Source organism: Anomaloglossus baeobatrachus, chromosome 5 (genome assembly GCF_048569485.1).
Source record: "Anomaloglossus baeobatrachus isolate aAnoBae1 chromosome 5, aAnoBae1.hap1, whole genome shotgun sequence".
Classification (NCBI taxonomy): Eukaryota; Metazoa; Chordata; class Amphibia; order Anura; family Aromobatidae; genus Anomaloglossus; species Anomaloglossus baeobatrachus.
This window is the reverse complement of record NC_134357.1, coordinates 594,424,772-594,451,549: the sequence shown is the minus strand read 5'-3', so window position 1 is coordinate 594,451,549 and position 26,778 is coordinate 594,424,772. Positions and strand designations below refer to the sequence as shown.

Sequence of the window (26,778 nt, the reverse complement as noted above, 5' to 3'; positions counted from 1 at the left end):
CCTGTGACAGCCCGATGTCTGGGGCTGCCCGAGGACGGTCACCTCCGCACTGTCCACATACCTCCTGTGATAGCCCGATGTCTGGGACTGTCCGGGGACGGTCACCTTCGCACTGTCCACATACCTCCTGTGATAGCCCGATGTCTGGGGCTGTCCGGGGACGGTCACCTCCGCACTGTCCACATACCTCCTGTGATAACCCGATGTTTGGGCTGTCCGGGGACGGTCACCTCCGCACTGTCCACATACCTCCTGTGACAGCCCGATGTCTGGGGCTGTCCGGGGACGGTCACCTCCGCACTGTCCACATACCTCCTGTGATAACCCGATGTTTGGGCTGTCCGGGGACGGTCACCTCCGCACTGTCCACATACCTCCTGTGATAACCCGATGTCTGGGGCTGTCCGGGGACGGTCACCTCCGCACTGTCCACATACCTCCTGTGATAACCCAATGTTTGGGGTTGTCTGGGTCAGTCACCTCCGCACTGTCCACATACCTCCTGTGATAAGCCAATGTTTGTGGCTGTCCGGGGACGGTCACCTCCGTACTGTCCACATACCTCCTGTGATAAGCCAATGTTTGGGGCTGTCCGGGGACGGTCACCTCCGTACTGTCCACATACCTCCTGTGATAAGCCAATGTTTGGGACTGTCCGGGGACGGTCACCTCCGCACTGTCCACATACCTCCTGTGATAGCCCGATGTCTGGGGCTGCCCGAGGACGGTCACCTCCGCACTGTCCACATACCTCCTGTGATAGCCCGATGTCTGGGACTGTCCGGGGACGGTCACCTTCGCACTGTCCACATACCTCCTGTGATAGCCCGATGTCTGGGGCTGTCCGGGGACGGTCACCTCCGCACTGTCCACATACCTCCTGTGATAAGCCAATGTCTGGGGCTGTCTGGAGACGGTCACCTCCGCACTGTCCACATACCTCCTGTGATAGCCCGATGTCTGGGGCTGTCCGGGGACGGTCACCTCCGCACTGTCCACATACCTCCTGTGATAACCCAATGTTTGGGGTTGTCTGGGTCAGTCACCTCCGCACTGTCCACATACCTCCTGTGATAAGCCAATGTTTGTGGCTGTCCGGGGACGGTCACCTCCGTACTGTCCACATACCTCCTGTGATAAGCCAATGTTTGGGACTGTCCGGGGACGGTCACCTCCGCACTGTCCACATACCTCCTGTGACAGCCCGATGTCTGGGGCTGCCCGAGGACGGTCACCTCCGCACTGTCCACATACCTCCTGTGATAGCCCGATGTCTGGGACTGTCCGGGGACGGTCACCTTCGCACTGTCCACATACCTCCTGTGATAGCCCGATGTCTGGGGCTGTCCGGGGACGGTCACCTCCGCACTGTCCACATACCTCCTGTGATAAGCCAATGTCTGGGGCTGTCTGGGGACGGTCACCTCCGCACTGTCCACATACCTCCTGTGATAGCCCGATGTCTGGGGCTGTCCGGGGACGGTCACCTCCGCACTGTCCACATACCTCCTGTGATAACCCAAAGTTTGGGGTTGTCCGGGTCAGTCACCTCCGCACTGTCCACATACCTCCTGTGATAAGCCAATGTTTGTGGCTGTCCGGGGACGGTCACCTCCGTACTGTCCACATACCTCCTGTGATAGCCCGATGTCTGGTGCTGTCCGGGGACGGTCACCTCCGCACTGTCCACATACCTCCTGTGATAACCCAATGTTTGGGGTTGGGGCTGTCCGGGGACGGTCACCTCCGTACTGTCCACATACCTCCTGTGATAGCCCGATGTTTGGGGCTGTCCGGGGACGGTCACCTCCGCACTGTCCACATACCTCCTGTGATAGCCCGATGTCTGGTGCTGTCCGGGGACGGTCACCTCCGCACTGTCCACATACCTCCTGTGATAACCCAATGTTTGGGGTTGGGGCTGTCCGGGGACGGTCACCTCCACACTGTCCACATACCTCCTGTGATAACTCGATGTTTGGGGCTGTCCGGGGAAGGTCACCTCTGCACTGTCCACATGCCTCCTGTGACAACCCGATGTCTGGGGCTGTCCGGGGACGGTCACCTCCGCACTGTCCACATACCTCCTCCGATAACCTGATATTTGGACTGTCCAGGGACGGTCACCTCCGCACTGCCCCGGCACGTTACATGAAAGAGAGGGTCCTGGCTGGGTGTGTTGACTTGTGTTAAGGAGATGGGACACTTTTGCAGGCCGCATGATGTCGATGGCTCGGGCTGGCCAGGACCTGATGTTCACCAGTTCATTGATGGAGACCACCAGTCTTTATAACCCATGCTTTACTAAACAGTCATTAGATGAGAGCTATGTACAGCAGATAGCGGCCGCACAACTTCTCGTACGTTTCTTCATGAACGTACCATCTATTCATGGTTCCTGCCTCCATCAGTCCCGATTTCATCACCACCGACCCAGCTCAGCACCATACCACCCTCCATTTCTTCCACCTGTGGTTAAAGGAGCTGGTGTGCCAATATGGCTGGACTTAGCTTCCAGCTTTCTGCATCTCAGAAATACAGATGAGCGAATCCCACGTGGTTCAGAAACTGAATATAGGGTACGTTCGCCGACACTTTATTGACCCAAACTTCGAATCTTTATCGAACCTTTCCGAACCCCATTGGATTGAATGGGAGGCCAAACGTAAGGCACAGAAAACATCTTTTGGGGCAGTTAAAAGCTTGAAAAACAGCAAAAATACATTTTACAGTATAGCACCACTGTTTTGGCCTAGCCATTAGCTTCCTAGGCTATAGACAGAAAAAATATAGAGGTGGATGAGGGACAGGTGTAGGGCTGGTGCTCCCATACCCCTACCAGTACAGACAAGACACAACGTGGAGAGCTATGTAGTAGTCTGGAAATTACAAATCCTTTCAGGAACACAGCACTACAGTAGCGTCAATTGCCCCCTCCCCATAGGGCTTTAAAGCACCAAGGAGTTACGGTCCATGTAATACAGGCTGTGGGCCAGCATTTCTGTCTAAAACAATAGATACCAGCATTACACTATTGTCCACTAATGAAGAATGTTGTGTTTTTGGTGGCCCTAAATTCTTGGTGAAGCCTCATTAATGACGGTTTAGAGTGGGACACCCGACTACTCGGCTCATGAGGTGTTGATCACAGGAGAAGGAAGCAGCCTTCGGTCTCCATCTTGAGAATTGGTGCAGAACACCCGCAAATAAAGTAAAGAAAAAACAACCATGGCGCCTCGCGCTAAAAGCTTTGTCCCGGTGCAGAGTCCCGGCCTCCTCCACTGATCTCACACATCCCCACATCACGCAGCATCGCTCTCCTACCCAAAAGCAGACAAGGCCATTAGAAAATTATTTTTTGAAACGTGCCCAGAGTTCAGGTCGCAGAAAACGAACCAAAAGGAACTTTACTGACTTTTGGGGGAGGGGTTCAGGTTTTCTGAGCCCGATCGAACAAGCTCATACCAAAGTTGGAATTGGTGAACCTTTATCCAACAGGTTTGATCATCTCTACTCAAGAACGTCCCCCCGGGCACTCACTCATCTCACGCTCAGCTCCGTCCTGACACATTACCTTTATACGTTGTAAACTCGGGCATTCTGCGGGGCATTATGTCCCAGAACCCATCTCCACTATGTCCCTTAGTCCCCCGGTCAGTCCTCTGATCTGTCTCCACTCGGTCCTTTAGATCCCCTGATCAGTCCTCTTACCCGTCTCCACTCCATCCCTTAGTCCCCCGGTCAGTCCTCTGACCCATCTCAACTCGGTCCTTTAGATCCCCTGATCAGTCCTCTAACCCGTCTCCACTCTGTCCCTTAGCCCCCCAGACAGTCCTCTAACCTATCACCACTCTGACCCTTAGTCCTCCGGTCAGTCCTCTGACCCATCTCAACTCGTTCCTTTAGATCCCCTGATCAGTCTTCTTACCCGTCTCCACTCTGTCCCTTAGTCCCCCAGACAGTCCTCTATCCTATTGTTGGGGGCGGGGGCTGCTCGGGGAGATCGTGCTCGGATCCGGTGCCTTCTCCTCGGTGGCTTCAGTGGGCCGGACCCGGGGCTCGAGCAGCGCTCCTCGCCCACAAGTGAAAAGGGGAATTGGATTTGTTTTTGGGATATATAGAGTTCGTGACGCCACTCACTGGTTGTGGCGATGGTGGGCACCACCGCTGCTGGTGACGGGGTTCCCGGGAGCGATGGTGGGGAGCAGCTAGGTGTTGACCCCTCCGTGGGTAGGGGCTGTTGGTCCCGGGGCCCTGTAGGAGGTTGGGTTCCCGTAGGATGGGGTTCGCAGGGTGCAGGGTCGCGGTGCAGCGCGGCGTGGTGCCGGATGGCACAGGTGTACTCAGACACAGATGGACAGAGTCCTCAGACCTGTCTCCACTCCATTCCTTAGTCCCCGGTCAGTCCTCAGACCTGTCTCTGCTCCATCCCTTAGTCCCCGGTCAGTCCTCTGATCCGTCTCCACTTGGTCCCTTAGTCCCCTGGTCAGTCCTCAGACCTGTCTCCACTCCATTCCTTAGTCCCCCAGACAGTCCTCTAACTTGTCTCCACTCTGTCCCTTAGTACCCCGGCCAGTCCTCTGATCCGTCTCCACTCGGTCCCTTAGCCCCCCCGGTCAGTCCTCTGATCCGTCTCCACTCGGTCCCTTAGTCCCCCGGTCAGTCCTCAGACTGGTTTCTACTCTGTCCTTTAGTCCCCCGGTCAGTCCTCAGACTGGTTTCTCCTCTGTCCCTTAGTCCCCTGTCAGTCCTCTGATCCGTCTCCTCTGTCCCTTAGTCCCCGGTCAGTCCTCTGATCCGTCTGCACTTGGTCCCTTAGTCCCCCGGTCAGTCCTCAGACCTGTCTCTGCTCCATCCCTTAGTTCCCGGTCAGTCCTCTGATCCGTCTGCACTTGGTCCCTTAGTCCCCTGGTCAGTCCTCAGACCTGTCTCTGCTCCATCCCTTAGTTCCCGGTCAGTCCTCTGATCCGTCTCCACTTGGTCCCTTAGTTCCCCCGTCAGTCCTCAGACTGGTTTCTCATCTGTCCCTAAAGGGGGCTTTACACACTACGACATCGCTAATGCGAACTCGTTGGGGTCACGGATTTGGTGACGCACATCCGGCCGCATTAGCGATGCCGTTGCGTGTGACACCGATGAGCGATTTTGCATCGTTGCAAAAACGTGCAAAATCGCTCATCGGTGACATGGGGGTCCATTCTCAAAAATCGTTACTGCAGCAGTAACGAGGTTGTTCCTCATTCTTGCGGAGCACACATCGCTCCGTGTGACACCGCAGGAACGAGGAACCTCTCCTTACCTGCGTCCCGGCCGCTAGGCGGAAGGAAGGAGGTGGGCGGGATGTTACGTCCTGCTCATCTCCGCCACTCCTCTTCTATTGGGCGGCCGCTCAGTGACGTCGCTGTGACGCCGCAGAAAGGAGGCGGTTCGCCGGTCACAGCGACGTCGCCGGGCAGGTAAGTACGTGTGACAGGTCTGGGCGATGTTGTGCGCCACGGGCAGCGATTTGCCCGTGTCACGCAACAGATGGGGGCGGGTACCCACACTAGCGATATCGGGACCGATATCGCAGTGTGTAAGCCCGCTTTAGTCCCCTGTCAGTCCTCTGATCCGTCAACACTCTGACCTGTCTCTACTCCATCCCTTAGTCCCCGGTCAATCCTCTGATCCGTCTCCACTTGGTCCCTTAGTCCCCCGGTCAGTCCTCAGACTGGTTTCTACTCTGTCCTTTAGTTCCCCGGTCAGTCCTCAGACTGGTTTCTCCTCTGTCCCTTAGTCCCCTGTCAGTCCTCTGATCCGTCTCCTCTGTCCCTTAGTCCCCGGTCAGTCCTCTGATCCGTCTGCACTTGGTCCCTTAGTCCCCCGGTCAGTCCTCAGACTGGTTTCTACTCTGTCCCTTAGTCCCCTGGTCAGTCCTCAGACCTGTCTCTGCTCCATCCCTTAGTCCCCGGTCAGTCCTCTGATCTGTCTCCACTTGGTCCCTTAGTCCCCCGGTCAGTCCTTAGACTGGTTTCTACTCTGTCCCTTAGTCCCCCGGTCAGTCCTCAGACTGGTTTCTCCTCTGTCCCTTAGTCCCCTGTCAGTCCTCTGATCCGTCTCCTCTGTCCCTTAGTCCCCGGTCAGTCCTCTGATCCGTCTGCACTTGGTCCCTTAGTCCCCGGTTAGTCCTCAGACTGGTTTCTACTCTGTCCCTTAGTCCCCTGGTCAGTCCTCTGACCTGTCTCTGCTCCATCCCTTAGTCCCCGGTCAATCCTCTGATCCGTCTCCACTTGGTCCCTTAGTCCCCCGGTCAGTCCTCAGACTGGTTTCTACTCTGTCCCTTAGTCCCATGGTCAGTCCTCAGACCTGTCTCTGCTCCATCCCTTAGTCCCCGGTCAGTCCTCTGATCTGTCTCCACTTGGTCCCTTAGTCCCCCGGTCAGTCCTTAGACTGGTTTCTCCTCTGTCCCTTAGTCCCCTGGTCAGTCCTCAGACCTGTCTCTGCTCCATCCCTTAGTCCCCTGGTCAATCCTCTGATCCATCTCCACTTGGTCCCTTAGTCCCCGGTCAATCCTCTGATCCGTCTCCTCTGTCCCTTAGTCCCCCGGTCAGTCCTCAGACTGGTTTCTCCTCTGTCCCTTAGTCCCCTGGTCAATCCTCTGATCCGTCTCCACTTGGTCCCTTAGTCCCCTGGTCAGTCCTCAGACCTGTCTCTACTCCATCCCTTAGTCCCCGGACAGTCCTCTGATCCGTCTCCACTTGGTCCCTTAGTCCCCGGTCAGTCCTCAGACTGGTTTCTATTCTGTCCCTTAGTCCCCCGGTCAGTCCTCAGACTGGTTTCTATTCTGTCCCTTAGTCCCCCGGTCAGTCCTCAGACTGGTTTCTCCTCTGTCCCTTAGTCCCTTGGTCAGTCCTCAGACTGGTTTCTACCCCATCCCTTAGTCCCCGGACAGTCCTCTGATCCGTCTCCACTTGGTCCCTTAGTCCCTTGGTCAGTCCTCAGACTGGTTTCTATTCTGTCCCTTAGTCCCCCGGTCAGTCCTCAGACTGGTTTCTCCTCTGTCCCTTAGTCCCTTGGTCAGTCCTCAGACTGGTTTCTACCCCATCCCTTAGTCCCCGGACAGTCCTCTGATCCGTCTCCACTTGGTCCCTTAGTCCCCGGTCAGTCCTCAGACTGGTTTCTATTCTGTCCCTTAGTCCCCAGTCAGTCCTCTGACCAGACTCCACTCAGTCCCCAAGTCCCCACGGTGTCATGTGGTGTTCGGCTTTGCACTCGCTGGTGTCAGCCTGAGGTTTCTTAGTGCGGCCTGACTCGGGCGTCAGCTGTCTTGTTTCACTGCTCTCCAGCCCTGCAGGAGTTAATTCTTGTTGGCTTGTGAACTGTTGCTAGGAGCTCAGGCTAATGACCGCTCACAGCCACCGTCACTCTTTATAAGGTTCCGGATCCAGTTGCTTATCCCCTAAATAGCTCCGCGTTGCTTCAGCGATACCGGTCTGTAGTGATCCAGAGCCCGGGATCTGCCGTGCGCTTTCCTGTGTGGGGGGAAATCTCCTCCTTGTTTTTCCTCGCGGTGTTTATTTCCTCCGGGGATCGTGTTGTCTCCCTCGTGTCTGGTGCAGTGTGCGTGTGGTTTGGTTCTTTCCCCTGTCTGTGTTATTTGTGGGGTTTGCGTCTCCGGTCCCAGCCCTCTCCTGGGGTGGGGGAGAGGGGGTGTAAGATCGGGGCTTAAACAGGAGTTAGGGTCACACTGGCGGTCCAGACCTAGCTACCATCAAGCAGCTCTGGGATAAGGGACAGCTTAGAGGTCCTCCTTATGTTACCCTGACCCTTGTGGCACCCGGTCAGTGCTCTTACTCATCTCCACTCAGTCCCTTAGTCTCCTGGTCAGTCCTCTGACCCTGCTCCACTCAGTCCCTTAGTCCCCTGGTCAGTCCTCTGACCCTGCTCCACTCAGTCCCTTAGTCCCCTGGTCAGTCCTCTGACCCTGCTCCACTCAGTCCCTTAGTCCCCTGGTCAGTCCTCTGACCCTGCTTTACTCAGTCCCTTAGTCCCCTGGTCAGTCCTCTGACCCTGCTTTACTCAGTCCCTTAGTCCCCTGGTCAGTCCTCTGACCCTGCTCCACTCAGTCCCTTAGTCCCCTGGTCAGTCCTCTGACCCTGCTTTACTCAGTCCCTTAGTCCCCTGGTCAGTCCTCTGACCCTGCTCCACTCAGTCCCTTAGTCCCCTGGTCAGTCCTCTGACCCTGCTCCACTCAGTCCCTTAGTCCCCTGGTCAGTCCTCTGACCCTGCTCCACTTGGTTCCCAAGTCCTGCGGTCAGTCCTCTTACCCGGATCCACTCAGTTCCTTAGTCCCCTGGTCAGTCCTCTGACCCTGCTCCACTCAGTCCCTTAGTCCCCGGTCAGTCTTCTGACCCTGCTCCACTCAGTCCCTTAGTCCCCCGGTCATTCCTCTGACCCATCTCCACTTGCTCCCTTAGTCCCTCGCTCAGTCCTCTGACCCGTCTCCACTCAGCCTCTTAGTCCCCTGGTCGGTCCTCTGACCCGTCTCCACTCAGTACCTTAAGTCCCCGATCGGTCTTCTGACCCATCTCCCCTTGGTCCCTTGGTCCCTTAATCGATCCTTTGACCTATTTCTACTCAAACCTTTAGTCCCTCGGTCGGTCCTCTGACTCATCTCCGCTCGGTCCCTTAGCCTCTTGGACGGTTCTCTGGCCCGTCTACACTTTGGTTCTTAGTCCCTCGGTCGGTCCTCTGACTCATCTCCGCTCGGTCCCTTAGCCTCTTGGACGGTTCTCTGGCCCATCTACACTTTGGTTCTTAGTCCCTCGGTCGGTCCTCTGACTCATCTCCGCTCGGTCCCTTAGCCTCTTGGACGGTTCTCTGGCCCGTCTACAATTTGGTTCTTAGTCCCTCGGTCGGTCCTCTGACTCATCTCCGCTCAGTCCCTTAGCCTCTTGGACGGTTCTCTGGCCCGTCTACACTTTGGTTCTTAGTCCCTCGGTCGGTCCTCTGACTCATCTCCGCTCGGTCCCTTAGCCTCTTGGACGGTTCTCTGGCCCGTCTACACTTTGCTTCTTAGTCCCTCGGTCGGTCCTCTGACTCATCTCCGCTCGGTCCCTTAGCCTCTTGGACGGTTCTCTGGCCCGTCTACACTTTGTTTCTTAGTCCCTCGGTCGGTCCTCTGACTCATCTCCGCTCAGTCCCTTAGCCTCTTGGACGGTTCTCTGGCCCGTCTACACTTTGTTTCTTAGTCCCTCGGTCAGTCCTCTGACTCATCTCCGCTCGGTCCCTTAGCCTCTTGGACGGTTCTCTGGCCCGTCTACACTTTGTTTCTTAGTCCCTCGGTCGGTCCTCTGACTCATCTCCGCTCAGTCCCTTAGCCTCTTGGACGGTTCTCTGGCCCGTCTACACTTTGTTTCTTAGTCCCTCGGTCGGTCCTCTGACTCATCTCCGCTCGGTCCCTTAGCCTCTTGGACGGTTCTCTGGCCCGTCTACACTTTGCTTTTTAGTCCCTCGGTCGGTCCTCTGACTCATCTCCGCTCGGTCCCTTAGCCTCTTGGACGGTTCTCTGGCCCGTCTACACTTTAGTTCTTAGTCCCTCGGTCGGTCCTCTGACTCATCTCCGCTCGGTCCCTTAGCCTCTTGGACGGTTCTCTGGCCCGTCTACACTTTGGTTCTTAGTCCCTCGGTCGGTCCTCTGACTCATCTCCGCTCGGTCCCTTAGCCTCTTGGACGGTTCTCTGGCCCGTCTACACTTTGGTTCTTAGTCCCTCGGTCGGTCCTCTGACTCATCTCCGCTCGGTCCCTTAGCCTCTTGGACGGTTCTCTGGCCCGTCTACACTTTGTTTCTTAGTCCCTCGGTCGGTCCTCTGACTCATCTCCGCTCGGTCCCTTAGCCTCTTGGACGGTTCTCTGGCCCGTCTACACTTTGCTTCTTAGTCCCCCGGTCGGTCCTCTGACTCATCTCCGCTCGGTCCCTTAGCCTCTTGTACGGTTCTCTGGCCCGTCTACACTTTGCTTTTTAGTCCCTCGGTCAGTCCTCTGACTCATCTCCGCTCGGTCCCTTAGCCTCTTGGACGGTTCTCTGGCCCGTCTACACTTTGCTTCTTAGTCCCTCGGTCGGTCCTCTGACTCATCTCCGCTCGGTCCCTTAGCCTCTTGGACGGTTCTCTGGCCCGTCTACACTTTGCTTCTTAGTCCCTCGGTCGGTCCTCTGACTCATCTCCGCTCGGTCCCTTAGCCTCTTGGACGGTTCTCTGGCCCGTCTACACTTTGTTTCTTAGTCCCTCGGTCGGTCCTCTGACTCATCTCCGCTCGGTCCCTTAGCCTCTTGGACGGTTCTCTGGCCCGTCTACACTTTGCTTCTTAGTCCCTCGGGCGGTCCTCTGACTCATCTCCGCTCGGTCCCTTAGCCTCTTGGACGGTTCTCTGGCCCGTCTACACTTTGTTTCTTAGTCCCTCGGTCGGTCCTCTGACTCATCTCCGCTCGGTCCCTTAGCCTCTTGGACGGTTCTCTGGCCCGTCTACACTTTGGTTCTTAGTCCCTCGGTCGGTCCTCTGACTCATCTCCGCTCGGTCCCTTAGCCTCTTGTACGGTTCTCTGGCCCGTCTACACTTTGCTTCTTAGTCCCTCGGTCGGTCCTCTGACTCATCTCCGCTCGGTCCCTTAGCCTCTTGGACGGTCCTCTGACCCGTCTACACTTTGTTTCTTAGTCACTTGGTCAGTCCTCTGACTCATCTCCGCTCGGTCCCTTAGCCTCTTGGACGGTTCTCTGGCCCGTCTACACTTTGCTTCTTAGTCCCTCGGTCGGTCCTCTGACTCATCTCCGCTCGGTCCCTTAGCCTCTTGGACGGTCCTCTGACCCGTCTACACTTTGGTTCTTAGTCACTTGGTCAGTCCTCTGACCTGTCTCCACTCGGTGTCTTAGTCCCCCGATTAGCCCTCACACCCATCTTCACTCAGGTCCCTTAGTCCCTCGATCAGTCATTTGACCCGTCTCCACTCGGTCCTTTACTCCCTCAGTCAGTCCTCTGGCTCCAATAGATCACTCTGTAACTCGGCCCCTCTCCCGGATCTCGATATGCACATCCTTGGTCTCCTCGCACTACGGACACCCATGTCATGTGGCTTTAGTGTTTCCAGACTTTAGGTCTGTCTCTGTCACACACTGGGCCCTGTCTGACCCCAAACAGGAGACTCTGCCCTGTGTCCTCACCTGGCCTAGACCGGGACAATGCAAAGCATGATAATGCCTGACATCAGAAGTCACATCACATCATAACCGTATCCTCAAAGGGGAACAGGGACAATATATCCAGCTCCTTACACAAGCTCTGCTACAGCACCACTACTGTGCATGCTCAGCTACAGCACCACTACTGTGCATGCTCAGCTACAGCACCACTACTGTGCAGGCTCAGCTACAGCACCGCTACTGTGCATGCTCAGCTACAGCAGCACTACTGTGCATGCTCAGCTACAGCACCACTACTGTGCAGGCTCAGCTACAGCAGCACTACTGTGCATGCTCAGCTACAGCACCACTACTGTGCATGCTCAGCTACAGCACCACTACTGTGCACGCTCAGCTACAGCACCACTACTGTGCATGCTCAGCTACAGCAGCACTACTGTGCAGGCTCAGCTACAGCACCACTACTGTGCATGCTCAGCTACAGCACCACTACTGTGCATGCTCAGCTACAGCACCACTACTGTGCAGGCTCAGCTACAGCACCACTACTGTGCATGCTCAGCTACAGCAGCACTACTGTGCAGGCTCAGCTACAGCACCACTACTGTGCATGCTCAGCTACAGCACCACTACTGTGCATGCTCAGCTACAGCACCACTACTGTGCATGCTCAGCTACAGCACCAACACTGTGCGTGCTCAGCTACAGCACCACTACTGTACATGCTCAGCTACATCACCACTACTGTGCATGCTCAGCTACAGCACCACTACTGTGCATGCTCAGCTACAGCACCAACACTGTGCATGCTCAGCTATAGCACCACTACTGTGCATGCTCAGCTACAGCACCACTACTGTGCATGCTCAGCTACAGCACCACTACTGTGCATGCTCAGCTACAGCACCACTACTGTGCAGGCTCAGCTACAGCACCACTACTGTGCAGGCTCAGCTACAGCACCGCTACTGTGCATGCTCAGCTACATCACCAACACTGTGCATGCTCAGATACAGCACCACTACTGTACATGCTCAGCTACATCACCACTACTGTGCATGCTCAGCTACAGCACCACTACTGTGCAGGCTCAGCTACAGCACCGCTACTGTGCATGCTCAGCTACAGCACCACTACTGTGCAGGCTCAGCTACATCACCAACACTGTGCGTGCTCAGCTACAGCACCACTACTGTGCATTCTCAGCTACAGCACCACTACTGTGCATGCTCAGCTACAGCACCACTACTGTGCATGCTCAGCTACAGCACCACTACTGTGCAGGCTCAGCTACATCACCAACACTGTGCATGCTCAGCTACAGCACCACTACTGTGCATGCTCAGCTACAGCACCACTACTGTGCATGCTCAGCTACAGCACCACTACTGTGCATGCTCAGCTACAGCACCACTACTGTGCATGCTCAGCTACAGCACCACTACTGTGCATGCTCAGCTACAGCACCACTTCTATACATGCTCAGCTACAGCACCAACACTGTGCATGCTCAGCTACAGCACCACTACTGTGCATGCTCTGCTACAGCACCACTACTGTGCATTCTCAGCTACAGCACCACTACTGTGCATGCTCAGCTACAGCACCCCCACTGTGCATGCTCAGCTACAGCACCACTACTGTGCAGGCTCAGCTACAGCACCAACACTGTGCATGCTCAGCTACAGCACCACTACTGTGCACGCTCAGCTACAGCACCACTACTGTGCATGCTCAGCTACAGCACCAACACTGTGCATACTCAGCTACAGCACCACTACTGTGCATGCTCAGCTACAGCACCACTACTGTGCATGCTCAGCTACAGCACCAACACTGTGCATACTCAGCTACAGCACCACTACTGTGCATGCTCAGCTACAGCACCAACACTGTGCATGCTCAGCTACAGCACCACTACTGTGCATGCTCAGCTACAGCACCAACACTGTGCATGCTCAGCTACAGCACCAACACTGTGCATGCTCAGCTACAGCACCACTACTGTGCATACTCAGCTACAGCACCAACACTGTGCATGCTCAGCTACAGCACCACTACTGTGCATGCTCAGCTACAGCACCAACACTGTGCATGCTCAGCTACAGCACCACTACTGTGCATACTCAGCTACAGCACCACTACTGTGCATGCTCAGCTACAGCACCAACACTGTGCATGCTCAGCTACAGCACCACTACTGTGCATGCTCAGCTACAGCACCACTACTGTGCATGCTCAGCTACAGCACCACTACTGTGCAGGCTCAGCTACAGCACCACTACTGTGCATGCTCAGCTACAGCACCCCCACTGTGCAGGCTCAGCTACATCACCAACACTGTGCATGCTCAGCTACATCACCAATACTGTGCATGCTCAGCTACAGCACCCCCACTGTGCATGCTCAGCTACAGCACTGCTACTGTGCATGCTCAGCTACAGCACCCCCACTGTGCAGGCTCAGCTACATCACCAACACTGTGCATGCTCAGCTACATCACCAACACTGTGCATGCTCAGCTACAGCACCCCCACTGTGCAGGCTTAGCTACAGCACCAACACTTTGAGCCTGGCTTTTGCATGCAAGCAACATGATTGATAATCATCACAAATAGTAATTATTTTTAGTATAAGCAGTGAGATTATGGATTCTTTACAGTACAAGCAGCAAAATTATGGATTCTTTACAGTACAAGTAATGTGATTATGGATTATTTACAGTACAAGCAGTGAGATTATGGATTCTTTATAGTACAAGCAGCAAAATTATGGATTCTTTACAGTACAAGTAATGTGATTATGGATTATTTACAGTACAATCATTGAGATTATGGATTCTTTACAGTACAAGTAGTGAGATTATGGATTCTTTACAGTACAAGTAGTGAGATTATGGATTCTTTACAGTACAGTGAGATTATGGATTCTTTACAGTAAAAGTAGTGAGATTATGGATTCTTTACAGTACAAGCAGTGAGATAATGGATTCTTTACAGTACAAGTAGTGAGATTATGGATTCTTTAGAGTACAAGCAGTGAGATTATGGATTCTTTACAGTACAAGCAGTGAGATTTTGGATTCTTTACAGTACAAGCAGTGAGATTCTGGATTCTTTACAGTACAAGCAGTGAGATTATGGATTCTTTACATTACAAGCAGTGAGATTATGGATTCTTTACAGTACAAGCAGTGAGATTATGGATTCTTTACAGTACAAGCAATGAGATTCTGGATTCTTTACAGTACAAACAGTGAGATTCTGGCTTCTTTACAGTACAAGCAGTGAGGTTATGGATTCTTTACAGTACAAGCAGTGAGATTGTGGATTCTTTACAGTACAAGTAGTGAGTTTCAGGATTCTTTACAGTACAAGCAGTGAGATTCAGGATTCTTTACAGTACAAGCAGTGAGATTATGGATTCTTTATAGTACAAGTAGTGAGATTATGGATTCTCTACAGTACAAGTAGTGAGATTCAGGATTCTTTACAGTACAAGTAGTGAAATTCAGGATTCTTTACAGTACAAGCAGTGAGATTATGGATTCTTTATAGTACAAGTAGTGAGATTATGGATTCTCTACAGTACAAGTAGTGAGATTCTGGATTCTTTACAGTAAAAGTAGTGAGATAATGGATTCTTTACAGTACAAGTAGTGTGATTATGGATTCTTTACAGTACAAGCAGTGAGATTATGGATTCTTTACAGTACAAGTAGTGAGAGTATGGATTCTTTACAGTACAAGCAGTGAGATAATGGATTCTTTACAGTACAAGCAGTGAGATTCTGGATTCTTTACAGTACAAGGAGTGATATTATGGATTCTTTACAGTACAAGCAGTGAGATTCTGGATTCTTTACAGTACAAGCAGTGAGATTGTGGATTCTTTACAGTACAAGCAGTGAGATTCTGGATTCTTTACAGTACAAGCAGTGAGATTCTGGATTCTTTACAGTACAAGCCGTGAGATTCTGGATTCTTTACAGAACAAGCAGTGAGATTATGGATTATTTACAGTACAAGTAGTGAGATTATGGATTTTTTACAGTACAAGTAGTGAGATTATAGATTCTTTACAGTACAAGCAGTGAGATTATGGATTTTTTACAGTACAAGCAGTGAGATTATGGATTCTTTACAGTACAAGTAGTGAGATTATGGATTCTTTACAGTACAAGCAGTGAGATTATGGAATCTTTACAGTACAAGCAGTGAGATAATGGATTCTTTACAGTAGAAGCAGTTAGATTATGGATTCTTTACAGTACAAGCAGTGAGATTCTGGATTCTTTACAGTACAAGCAGTGAGATTCTGGATTCTTCACAGTACAAGCAGTGATATTCTGGATTCTTTACAGTACAAGCAGTGGGATTATGGATTCTTTACAGTACAAGCAGTGAGATTATGGATTCTTTACAGTACAAGCAGTGAGATTCTGGATTCTTCACAGTACAAGCAGTGATATTCTGGATTCTTTACAGTACAAGCAGTGGGATTATGGATTCTTTACAGTACAAGCAGTGAGATTATGGATTCTTTACAATACAAGCAGTGAGATTATGGATCCTTCCTCTGGATTAATGTTAGGTTCCAGGCTGGTGGCGCTGACCCTGCCCTCGGCTCTTTACAAAATCTACTTTTTAGGGACGTATTCACATGGATTTCTGAAAGCGCCCCCATTGTAAATAGCGGTGTCTGGCAGTGTGGGACGGTGGTGCTCCCTGCGGATGGTGCACAGGGGGTGCAGGGGGCCGCGCGGTTCTGGGGCGTGGTCGTCTCATGTTCTCTGTGATGCACGTACGGTTTTGGGGTTTTTATTCCATGTTTTCCATTGGTTGGTTTTCGGGATTGGTTTGTGGCGCCCCCATGTGGTGTAGGTCATGGGACTTTTCTAGGTCGAGTTGTTCCAGACTCGGAAATAACAATTTATTTTCTTTCTTTTTGTTTTTATATAAAAAGTATGTGATATCGTCACCTGGGGGCGGGGCCATATATTGGGGGTGTGGTCTCATGTCTGATCATGTCATATCAGTGATGTCATCACCAGGGGGCGGGGCTGACACCTCTCACACCTGTATACAGGCGGGTTGTCAGTATCAGGGGGCGGGGCTGACACCTCTCACACCTGTATACAGGCGGGTTGTCAGTATCAGGGGGCGGGGCTGACACCTCTCACACCTGTATACAGGCGGGTTGTCAGTATCAGGGGGCGGGGCTGACACCTCTCACACCTGTATACAGGCGGGTTGTCAGTATCAGGGGGCGGGGCTGACACCTCACACATGTATACAGGCGGGTTGTCAGTATCAGGGGGCGGGGCTGACACCTCACACATGTATACAGGCGGGTTGTCAGTATCAGGGGGCGGTGCTGACACCTCACACATGTATACAGGCGGGTTGTCAGTATCAAGGGGCGGGGCTGACACCTCACACATGTATACAGGCGGGTTGTCAGGGTCAGGGGGCGGGGCTGACACCTCTCACACCTGTATACAGGCGGGTTGTCAGTATCAGGGGGCGGGGCTGACACCTCACACATGTATACAGGCGGGTTGTCAGTATCAGGGGGCGGTGCTGACACCTCACACATGTATACAGGCAGGTTGTCAGTATCAGGGGGCAGGGCTGACACCTCTCACACCTGTATACAGGCGGGTTGTCAGTATCAGGGGGCGGGGCTGACACCTCACACATGTATACAGGCGGGTTGTCAGTATCAGGGGGCGGTGCTGACACCTCACACATGTATACAGGCAGGTTGTCAGTATCAGGGGGCGGGGCTGACAACTCTCACACCTGTATACAGGCGGGTTGTCAGTATCAGGGGGCGGGGCTGACACCTCTCACACCTGTATACAGGCGGGTTGTCAGTATCAGGGGGCAGGGCTGACACCTCTCACACCTGTATACAGGCAGGTTGTCAGGGTCCGTGGGCGGGGCTGACACCTCTCACACCTGTATACAGGCGGGTTGTCAGGGTCAGGGGGCGGGGCTGACAACTCTCACACCTGTATACAGGTGGGTTGTCAGTATCAGGGGGCGGGGCTGACAACTCTCACACCTGTATACAGGTGGGTTGTCAGTATCAGGGGGAGGGGCTGACACCTCTCACACCTGTATACAGGTGGGTTGTCAGTATCAGGGGGCGGGGCTGACAACTCTCACACCTGTATACAGGCGGGTTGTCAGTATCAGGGGGCGGGGCTGACAACTCTCACACCTGTATACAGGCGGGTTGTCAGTATCAGGGGGCGGGGCTGACACCTCACACATGTATACAGGCGGGTTGTCAGTATCAGGGGGTGGGGCTGACACCTCTCACACCTGTATACAGGCGGGTTGTCAGTATCAGGGGGCGGGGCTGACACCTCACACATGTATACAGGTGGGTTGTCAGTATCAGGGGGCGGGGCTGACACCTCTCACACCTGTATACAGGCGGGTTGTCAGGGTCCGTGGGCGGGGCTGACACCTCTCACACCTGTATACAGGCGGGTTGTCAGGGTCAGGGGGCGGGGCTGGCACCTCTCACACCTGTATACAGGCGGGTTGTCAGTATCAGGGGGCGGGGCTGACACCTCTCACACCTGTATACAGGTGGGTTGTCAGTATCAGGGGGCGGGGCTGACAACTCTCACACCTGTATACAGGCGGGTTGTCAGTATCAGGGGGTGGGGCTGACAACTCTCACACCTGTATACAGGCGGGTTGTCAGTATCAGGGGGCGGGGCTGACACCTCACACATGTATACAGGCGGGTTGTCAGTATCAGGGGGCGGGGCTGACACCTCTCACACCTGTATACAGGCGGGTTGTCAGTATCAGGGGGCGGGGCTGACACCTCTCACACCTGTATACAGGCGGGTTGTCAGTATCAGGGGGCAGGGCTGACACCTCACACATGTATACAGGCGGGTTGTCAGTATCAGGGGGCGGGGCTGACACCTCTCACACCTGTATACAGGCGGGTTGTCAGTATCAGGGGGCGGGGCTGACACCTCTCACACCTGTATACAGGCGGGTTGTCAGTATCAGGGGGCGGGGCTGACACCTCTCACACCTGTATACAGGCGGGTTGTCAGTATCAGGGGGCGGGGCTGACACCTCTCACACCTGTATACAGGCGGGTTGTCAGTATCAGGGGGCGGGGCTGACACCTCTCACACCTGTATACAGGCGGGTTGTCAGTATCAGGGGGCGGGGCTGACACCTCTCACACCTGTATACAGGCGGGTTGTCAGTATCAGGGGGCGAGGATGACACCTCTCACACCTGTATACAGGCGGGTTGTCAGTATCAGGGGGCGGGGCTGACACCTCTCACACCTGTATATAGGCAGGTTGTCAGTATCAGGGGGCGGGGCTGACAACTCTCACACCTGTATACAGGCAGGTTGTCAGTATCAGGGGGCGGGGCTGACACCTCTCACACCTGTATATAGGCAGGTTGTCAGTATCAGGGGGCGGGGCTGACACCTCTCACACCTGTATACAGGCGGGTTGTCAGTATCAGGGGGCGGGGCTGACACCTCTCACACCTGTATACAGGCGGGTTGTCAGTATCAGGGGGCGGGGCTGACAACTCTCACACCTGTATACAGGCGGGTTGTCAGTATCAGGGGGCGGGGCTGACAACTCTCACACCTGTATACAGGCGGGTTGTCAGTATCAGGGGGCGGGGCTGACACCTCACACATGTATACAGGCGGGTTGTCAGTATCAGGGGGTGGGGCTGACACCTCTCACACCTGTATACAGGCGGGTTGTCAGTATCAGGGGGCGGGGCTGACACCTCACACATGTATACAGGTGGGTTGTCAGTATCAGGGGGCGGGGCTGACACCTCTCACACCTGTATACAGGCGGGTTGTCAGGGTCCGTGGGCGGGGCTGACACCTCTCACACCTGTATACAGGCGGGTTGTCAGGGTCAGGGGGCGGGGCTGGCACCTCTCACACCTGTATACAGGCGGGTTGTCAGTATCAGGGGGCGGGGCTGACACCTCTCACACCTGTATACAGGTGGGTTGTCAGTATCAGGGGGCGGGGCTGACAACTCTCACACCTGTATACAGGCGGGTTGTCAGTATCAGGGGGTGGGGCTGACAACTCTCACACCTGTATACAGGCGGGTTGTCAGTATCAGGGGGCGGGGCTGACACCTCACACATGTATACAGGCGGGTTGTCAGTATCAGGGGGCGGGGCTGACACCTCTCACACCTGTATACAGGCGGGTTGTCAGTATCAGGGGGCGGGGCTGACACCTCTCACACCTGTATACAGGCGGGTTGTCAGTATCAGGGGGCAGGGCTGACACCTCACACATGTATACAGGCGGGTTGTCAGTATCAGGGGGCGGGGGCTGACACCTCTCACACCTGTATACAGGCGGGTTGTCAGTATCAGGGGGCGGGGCTGACACCTCTCACACCTGTATACAGGCGGGTTGTCAGTATCAGGGGGCGGGGCTGACACCTCTCACACCTGTATACAGGCGGGTTGTCAGTATCAGGGGGCGGGGCTGACACCTCTCACACCTGTATACAGGCGGGTTGTCAGTATCAGGGGGCGGGGCTGACACCTCTCACACCTGTATACAGGCGGGTTGTCAGTATCAGGGGGCGGGGCTGACACCTCTCACACCTGTATACAGGCGGGTTGTCAGTATCAGGGGGCGGGGCTGACACCTCTCACACCTGTATACAGGCGGGTTGTCAGTATCAGGGGGCGGGGCTGACACCTCTCACACCTGTATATAGGCAGGTTGTCAGTATCAGGGGGCGGGGCTGACAACTCTCACACCTGTATACAGGCAGGTTGTCAGTATCAGGGGGCGGGGCTGACACCTCTCACACCTGTATATAGGCAGGTTGTCAGTATCAGGGGGCGGGGCTGACACCTCTCACACCTGTATACAGGCGGGTTGTCAGTATCAGGGGGCGGGGCTGACACCTCTCACACATGTATACAGGCGGGTTGTCAGGGTCATGGGGCGGGGCTGACACCTCTCACACTTGTATACAGGCGGGTTGTCAGTATCAGGGGGCGGGGCTGACACCTCTCACACCTGTATATAGGCGGGTTGTCAGTATCAGGGGGCGGGGCTGACACCTCTCACACCTGTATACAGGTGGGTTGTCAGGGTCATGGGCCGGGGCTGACACCTCTCACACCTGTATACAGGTGGGTTGTCAGGGTCAGGGGGCGGGGCTGACACCTCTCACCTCTCACACATGTATACAGGCAGGTTGTCAGTATCAGGGGGCGGGGCTGACACCTCTCACACATGTATACAGGCGGGTTGTCAGTATCAGGGGGCGGGGCTGACACCTCTCACACCTGTATACAGGCAGGTTGTCAGTATCAGTGGGCGAGGATGACACCTCTCACACCTGTATACAGGCAGGTTATCAGTATCAGGGGGCGGGGCTGACACCTCTCACACATGTATACAGGCGGGTTGTCAGTATCAGGGGGCGGGGCTGACACCTCTCACACCTGTATACAGGCGGGTTGTCAGGGTCATGGGGCGGGGCTGACACCTCTCACACCTGTATATAGGCGGGTTATCAGTATCAGGGGGCGGGGCTGACACCTCTCACCTGTATACAGGCGGGTTGTCAGGGTCAGGGGGCGGGGCTGACACCTCTCACCTCTCACACATGTATACAGACGGGTTGTCAGTATCAGGGGGCGGGGCTGACACCTCTCACACCTGTATATAGGCAGGTTGTCAGTATCAGGGGGCGGGGCTGACACCTCTCACCTGTATACAGGCGGGTTGTCAGTATCAGGGGGCGGGGCTGACACCTCTCACACCTGTATACAGGCGGGTTGTCAGTATCAGTGGGCGAGGATGACACCTCTCACACCTGTATATAGGCGGGTTGTCAGTATCAGTGGGCGGGGCTGACACCTCTCACACCTGTATACAGGCGGGTTGTCAGTATCAGTGGGCGGGGCTGACACCTCTCACACCTGTATACAGGCGGGTTGTCAGTATCAGGGGGCGGGGCTGACACCTCTCACACATGTATACAGGCGGGTTGTCAGGGTCATGGGGCGGGGCTGACACCTCTCACACATGTATACAGGCGGGTTGTCAGTATCAGGGGGCGGGGCTGACACCTCTCACACATGTATACAGGCAGGTTGTCAGGGTCATGGGGCGGGGCTGACACCTCTCACACCTGTATACAGGCGGGTTGTCAGTATCAGGGGGCGAGGATGACACCTCTCACACCTGTATACAGGTGGGTTGTCAGTATCAGGGGGCGGGGCTGACACCTCTCACACATGTATACAGGCGGGTTGTCAGTATCAGGGGGCGGGGCTGACACCTCTCACACATGTATACAGGCGGGTTGTCAGTATCAGGGGGCGGGGCTGACACCTCTCACACATGTATACAGGCGGGTTGTCAGGGTCATGGGGCGGGGCTGACACCTCTCACACATGTATACAGGCGGGTTGTCAGGGTCATGGGGCGGGGCTGACACCTCTCACACATGTATACATGCGGGTTGTCAGTATCAGGGGGCGGGGCTGACACCTCTCACACCTGTATACAGGCGGGTTGTCAGTATCAGGGGGCGGGGCTGACACCTCTCACACCTGTATACAGGCATGTTGTCAGTATCAGGGGGCGGGGCTGACACCTCTCACACATGTATACAGGCGGGTTGTCAGTATCAGGGGGCGGGGCTGACACCTCTCACACATGTATACAGGCGGGTTGTCAGTATCAGGGGGCGGGGCTGACACCTCTCACACCTGTATACAGGCAGGTTGTCAGTATCAGGGGGCGGGGCTGACACCTCTCACACCTGTATACAGGCATGTTGTCAGTATCAGGGGGCGGGGCTGACACCTCTCACACATGTATACAGGCGGGTTGTCAGTATCAGGGGGCGGGGCTGACACCTCTCACACATGTATACAGGCGGGTTGTCAGGGTCATGGGGCGGGGCTGACACCTCTCACACATGTATACAGGCGGGTTGTCAGTATCAGGGGGCGGGGCTGACACCTCTCACACATGTATACAGGCGGGTTGTCAGTATCAGGGGGCGGGGCTGACACCTCTCACACATGTATACAGGCGGGTTATCAGTATCAGGGGGCGGGGCTGACACCTCTCACACATGTATACAGGCGGGTTGTCAGGGTCACGGGGCGGGGCTGACACCTCTCACACATGTATACAGGTGGGTTGTCAGTATCAAGGGGCGGGGCTGGCACCTCTCACACATGTATACAGGCGGGTTGTCAGTATCAGGGGGCGGGGCTGACACCTCTCACACCTGTATACAGGCATGTTGTCAGTATCAGGGGGCGGGGCTGACACCTCTCACACATGTATACAGGCGGGTTGTCAGTATCAGGGGGCGGGGCTGACACCTCTCACACATGTATACAGGCGGGTTGTCAGTATCAGGGGGCGGGGCTGACACCTCTCACACCTGTATACAGGCAGGTTGTCAGTATCAGGGGGCGGGGCTGACACCTCTCACACCTGTATACAGGCATGTTGTCAGTATCAGGGGGCGGGGCTGACACCTCTCACACATGTATACAGGCGGGTTGTCAGTATCAGGGGGCGGGGCTGACACCTCTCACACATGTATACAGGCGGGTTGTCAGGGTCATGGGGCGGGGCTGACACCTCTCACACATGTATACAGGCGGGTTGTCAGTATCAGGGGGCGGGGCTGACACCTCTCACACATGTATACAGGCGGGTTGTCAGTATCAGGGGGCGGGGCTGACACCTCTCACACATGTATACAGGCGGGTTGTCAGGGTCAGGGGGCGGGGCTGGCACCTCTCACACATGTATACAGGCGGGTTGTCAGTATCAGGGGGCGGGGCTGACACCTCTCACACCTGTATACAGGCGGGTTGTCAGGGGGGGACTTATGCTTTGATGTGTTGTGTTACAGATGGACCGCGGTCGGGGGCTTCAGATCTTTGCCCTCCTGAAGAAGAACGTGTTGCTGCTCTGGAGGAGGAAGTTGCAGACCGTGCTGGTAAGTCTTTGGCCGGTCACTGCCCGATCAGATGAGATTTGGGTCATTTTAGGGGAAATACTAAATGAAAAGATGAATAAATCAGTAACCCCAGGCTGCAGTGATGTGTGGTGGCCTCGGGTGGTCCGGAGTCGGGGTGGTCCGGTGTCGGGGTGGTCCGGTGTCGGGGTGGTCCGGTGTCGGAGTGGTCCGGAGTCGGGGTGGTCCGGAGTCGGGGTGGTCCGGTGTCGGGGTGGTCCGGTGTCGGGGTGGTCCGGTGTCGGGGTGGTCCAGAGTCGGGGTGGTCCGGTGTCGGGGTGGTCCGGAGTCGGGGTGGTCCGGTGTCGGGGTGGTCCGGTGTCGGGGTGGTCCGGTGTCGGAGTGGTCCGGAGTCGGGGTGGTCCGGAGTCGGGGTGGTCCGGTGTCGGGGTGGTCCGGAGTCGGGGTGGTCCGGAGTCGGGGTGGTCCGGAGTCGGGGTGGTCCGGTGTCGGGGTGGTCCAGAGTCGGGGTGGTCCGGTGTCGGGGTGGTCCGGTGTCGGAGTGGTCCGGTGTCGGAGTGGTCCAGAGTCGGGGTGGTCCGGTGTCGGGGTGGTCCGGAGTCGGGGTGGTCCGGTGTCGGAGTGGTTTGGAGTCGGGGTGGTCCGGTGTCGGGGTGGTCCGGAGTCGGGGTGGGCGACAGTCTTCGGGGGTGGGGTCTTCTCGGGCCGTGACTGACGACCGCTTTTTTAACCCTTTCAGGACTGGATGAATTTCCTGACGATGGCGCTGATGTTGTTCGCGTTGACCTTCATATACCGTAGTTCAGGCCATAACTCGGTGGTCCCGGCCGAGGGTCTGGGACGATTGGACCAATCACGCAAAACAGATTTTGTGGTGGGTTTTGTCCCCTCCGTGCCGGCCACCCGGGAAATTATGCAGAAGGTCAACGAAAGCATCAAAAATCAAGGTAAATAGAGTATATATGGCAGACAGGTCAGCTTCAGGGCTGGGCCCCACATGGAGGTATACGGGGGTCCTCCAGAACAACCCAATCCAGAATAATATACACACCGACCATGACACCTCCAGAACAACATGACCCGCTCCAGAATAGGACGCAGGCCAGCCATGACACCTCCAGAACAACAAGACTTGCTCCAGAATAGGATGGAGCCCGGCCATGACACCTCCAGAACAACATGACCCACTCCAGAATAGGATACAACCCGGCCATTACACCTCCAGAACAACATGACCCACTCCAGAATAGGATACAGCTCGGCCATGACACCTCCAGAACAACATGGCCCACTCCAGAATAGGATACAGCCCGGCCATGACACCTCCAGAACAACATGACCCAACCCCAGAATAGGATACAGCTCGGCCATGACACCTCCAGAACAACATGACCCAACTCCAGAATAGGATACAGCCCGGCTATGACACCTCCAGAACAACATGACCCACTCCAGAATAGGATACAGCTTGGCCATGACACCTCCAGAACAACATGACCCACTCCAGAATAGGATACAACCCGGCCATTACACCTCCAGAACAACATGACCCACTCCAGAATAGGATACAACCCGGCCATTACACCTCCAGAACAACATGACCCACTCCAGAATAGGATACAGCTCGGCCATGACACCTCCAGAACAACATGGCCCACTCCAGAATAGGATACAGCCCGGCCATGACACCTCCAGAACAACATGACCCAACCCCAGAATAGGATACAGCTCGGCCATGACACCTCCAGAACAACATGACCCACTCCAGAATAGGATACAGCCCGGCCATGACACCTCCAGAACAACATGACCCACTCCAGAATAGGATACAGCTCGGCCATGACACCTCCAGAACAACATGACCCAACTCCAGAATAGGATACAGCCCGGCCATGACACCTCCAGAACAACATGACCCAACCCCAGAATAGGATACAGCTCGGCCATGACACCTCCAGAACAACATGACCCAACTCCAGAATAGGATACAGCCCGGCTATGACACCTCCAGAACAACAAGACTTGCTCCAGAATAGGATGGAGCCCGGCCATGACACCTCCAGAACAACATGACCCACTCCAGAATAGGATACAACCCGGCCATTACACCTCCAGAACAACATGACCCACTCCAGAATAGGATACAACCCGGCCATTACACCTCCAGAACAACATGACCCACTCCAGAATAGGATACAGCTCGGCCATGACACCTCCAGAACAACATGGCCCCCTCCAGAATAGGATACAGCCCGGCCATGACACCTCCAGAACAACATGACCCAACCCCAGAATAGGATACAGCTCGGCCATGATACCTCCAGAACAACATGACCCAACTCCAGAATAGGATACAGCCCGGCCATGACACCTCCAGAACAACAAGACTTGCTCCAGAATAGGATGGAGCCCGGCCATGACACCTCCAGAACAACATGACCCAACTCCAGAATAGGATACAGCTCGGCCATGACACCACCAGAACAACATGACCCACTCCAGAATAGGATACAACCCAGCCATGACACCTCCAGAACAACATGACCCAACCCCAGAATAGGATACAGCCCGGCCATGACACCTCCAGAACAACATGACCCAACTCCAGAATAGGATACAGGTCGGCCATGACACCACCAGAACAACATGACCCAACTCCAGAATAGGATACAGCTCGGCCATTACACCACCAGAACAACATGACCCAACTCCAGAATAGGATACAGCCCGGCCATAACACCTCCAGAACAACATGACCCAACTCCAGAATAGGATACAGCTCGGCCATGACACCACCAGAACAACATGACCCACTCCAGAATAGGATACAACCCAGCCATGATACCTCCAGAACAACATGACCCAACCCCAGAATAGGATACAGCCCGGCCATGACACCTCCAGAACAACATGACCCAACTCCAGAATAGGATACAGCTCAGCCATGACACCTCCAGAACAACAAGGCCCACTCCAGAATAGGATACAGCCCGGCCATGACACCTCCAGAACAACATGACCCAACTCCAGAATAGGATACAGCTCGGCCATGACACCACCAGAACAACATGACCCAACTCCAGAATAGGATACAGCCCGGCCATAACACCTCCAGAACCACATGACCCAAATCCAGAATAGGATACAGCTCGGCCATGACACCACCAGAACAACATGACCCAACTCCAGAATAGGATACAGCCCGGCCATGACACCTCCAGAACAACATGACCCAACTCCAGAATAGGATACAGCCCGGCCATGACACCTCCAGAACAACATGACCCAAGTCCAGAATAGGATACAGCCCGGCCATGACACCATGAGAACAACATGGGCCACTCCAGAATAGGATACAGCCCGGCCATGACACCTCCAGAACAACATGACCCACTCCAGAATAGGATACAGCTTGGCCATGACACCTCCAGAACAACATGACCCACTCCAGAATAGGATACAACTCGGCCATGACACCTGTAGAACAACATGACCCACTCCAGAATAGGATACAGCTTGGCCATGACACCACCAGAACAACGTGACCCACTCCAGAATAGGATACAGCTCGGCCATGACATCTGTAGA

General features: G+C 54.9%; 1 protein-coding gene across 3 annotated transcripts in view; it reads left to right on the top strand.

The window, feature by feature from the left end:
• The window catches only part of LOC142312523 (ABC-type organic anion transporter ABCA8-like), a 150,414-nt gene that overhangs the window by 13,428 nt on the left and 110,208 nt on the right, over positions 1-26,778 (top strand). For 2 of the 3 annotated variants that reach the window (XM_075351491.1, XM_075351492.1), the window contains exons 2-3: positions 23,125-23,211; positions 23,930-24,137. In XM_075351491.1, coding sequence (XP_075207606.1) covers positions 23,125-23,211; positions 23,930-24,137 — 295 coding nt within the window. Of the gene's footprint in view, positions 1-7,467; positions 7,600-23,124; positions 23,212-23,929; positions 24,138-26,778 lie in introns of those variants that run through there. The other variant, XM_075351493.1, reaches the window with a different exon arrangement.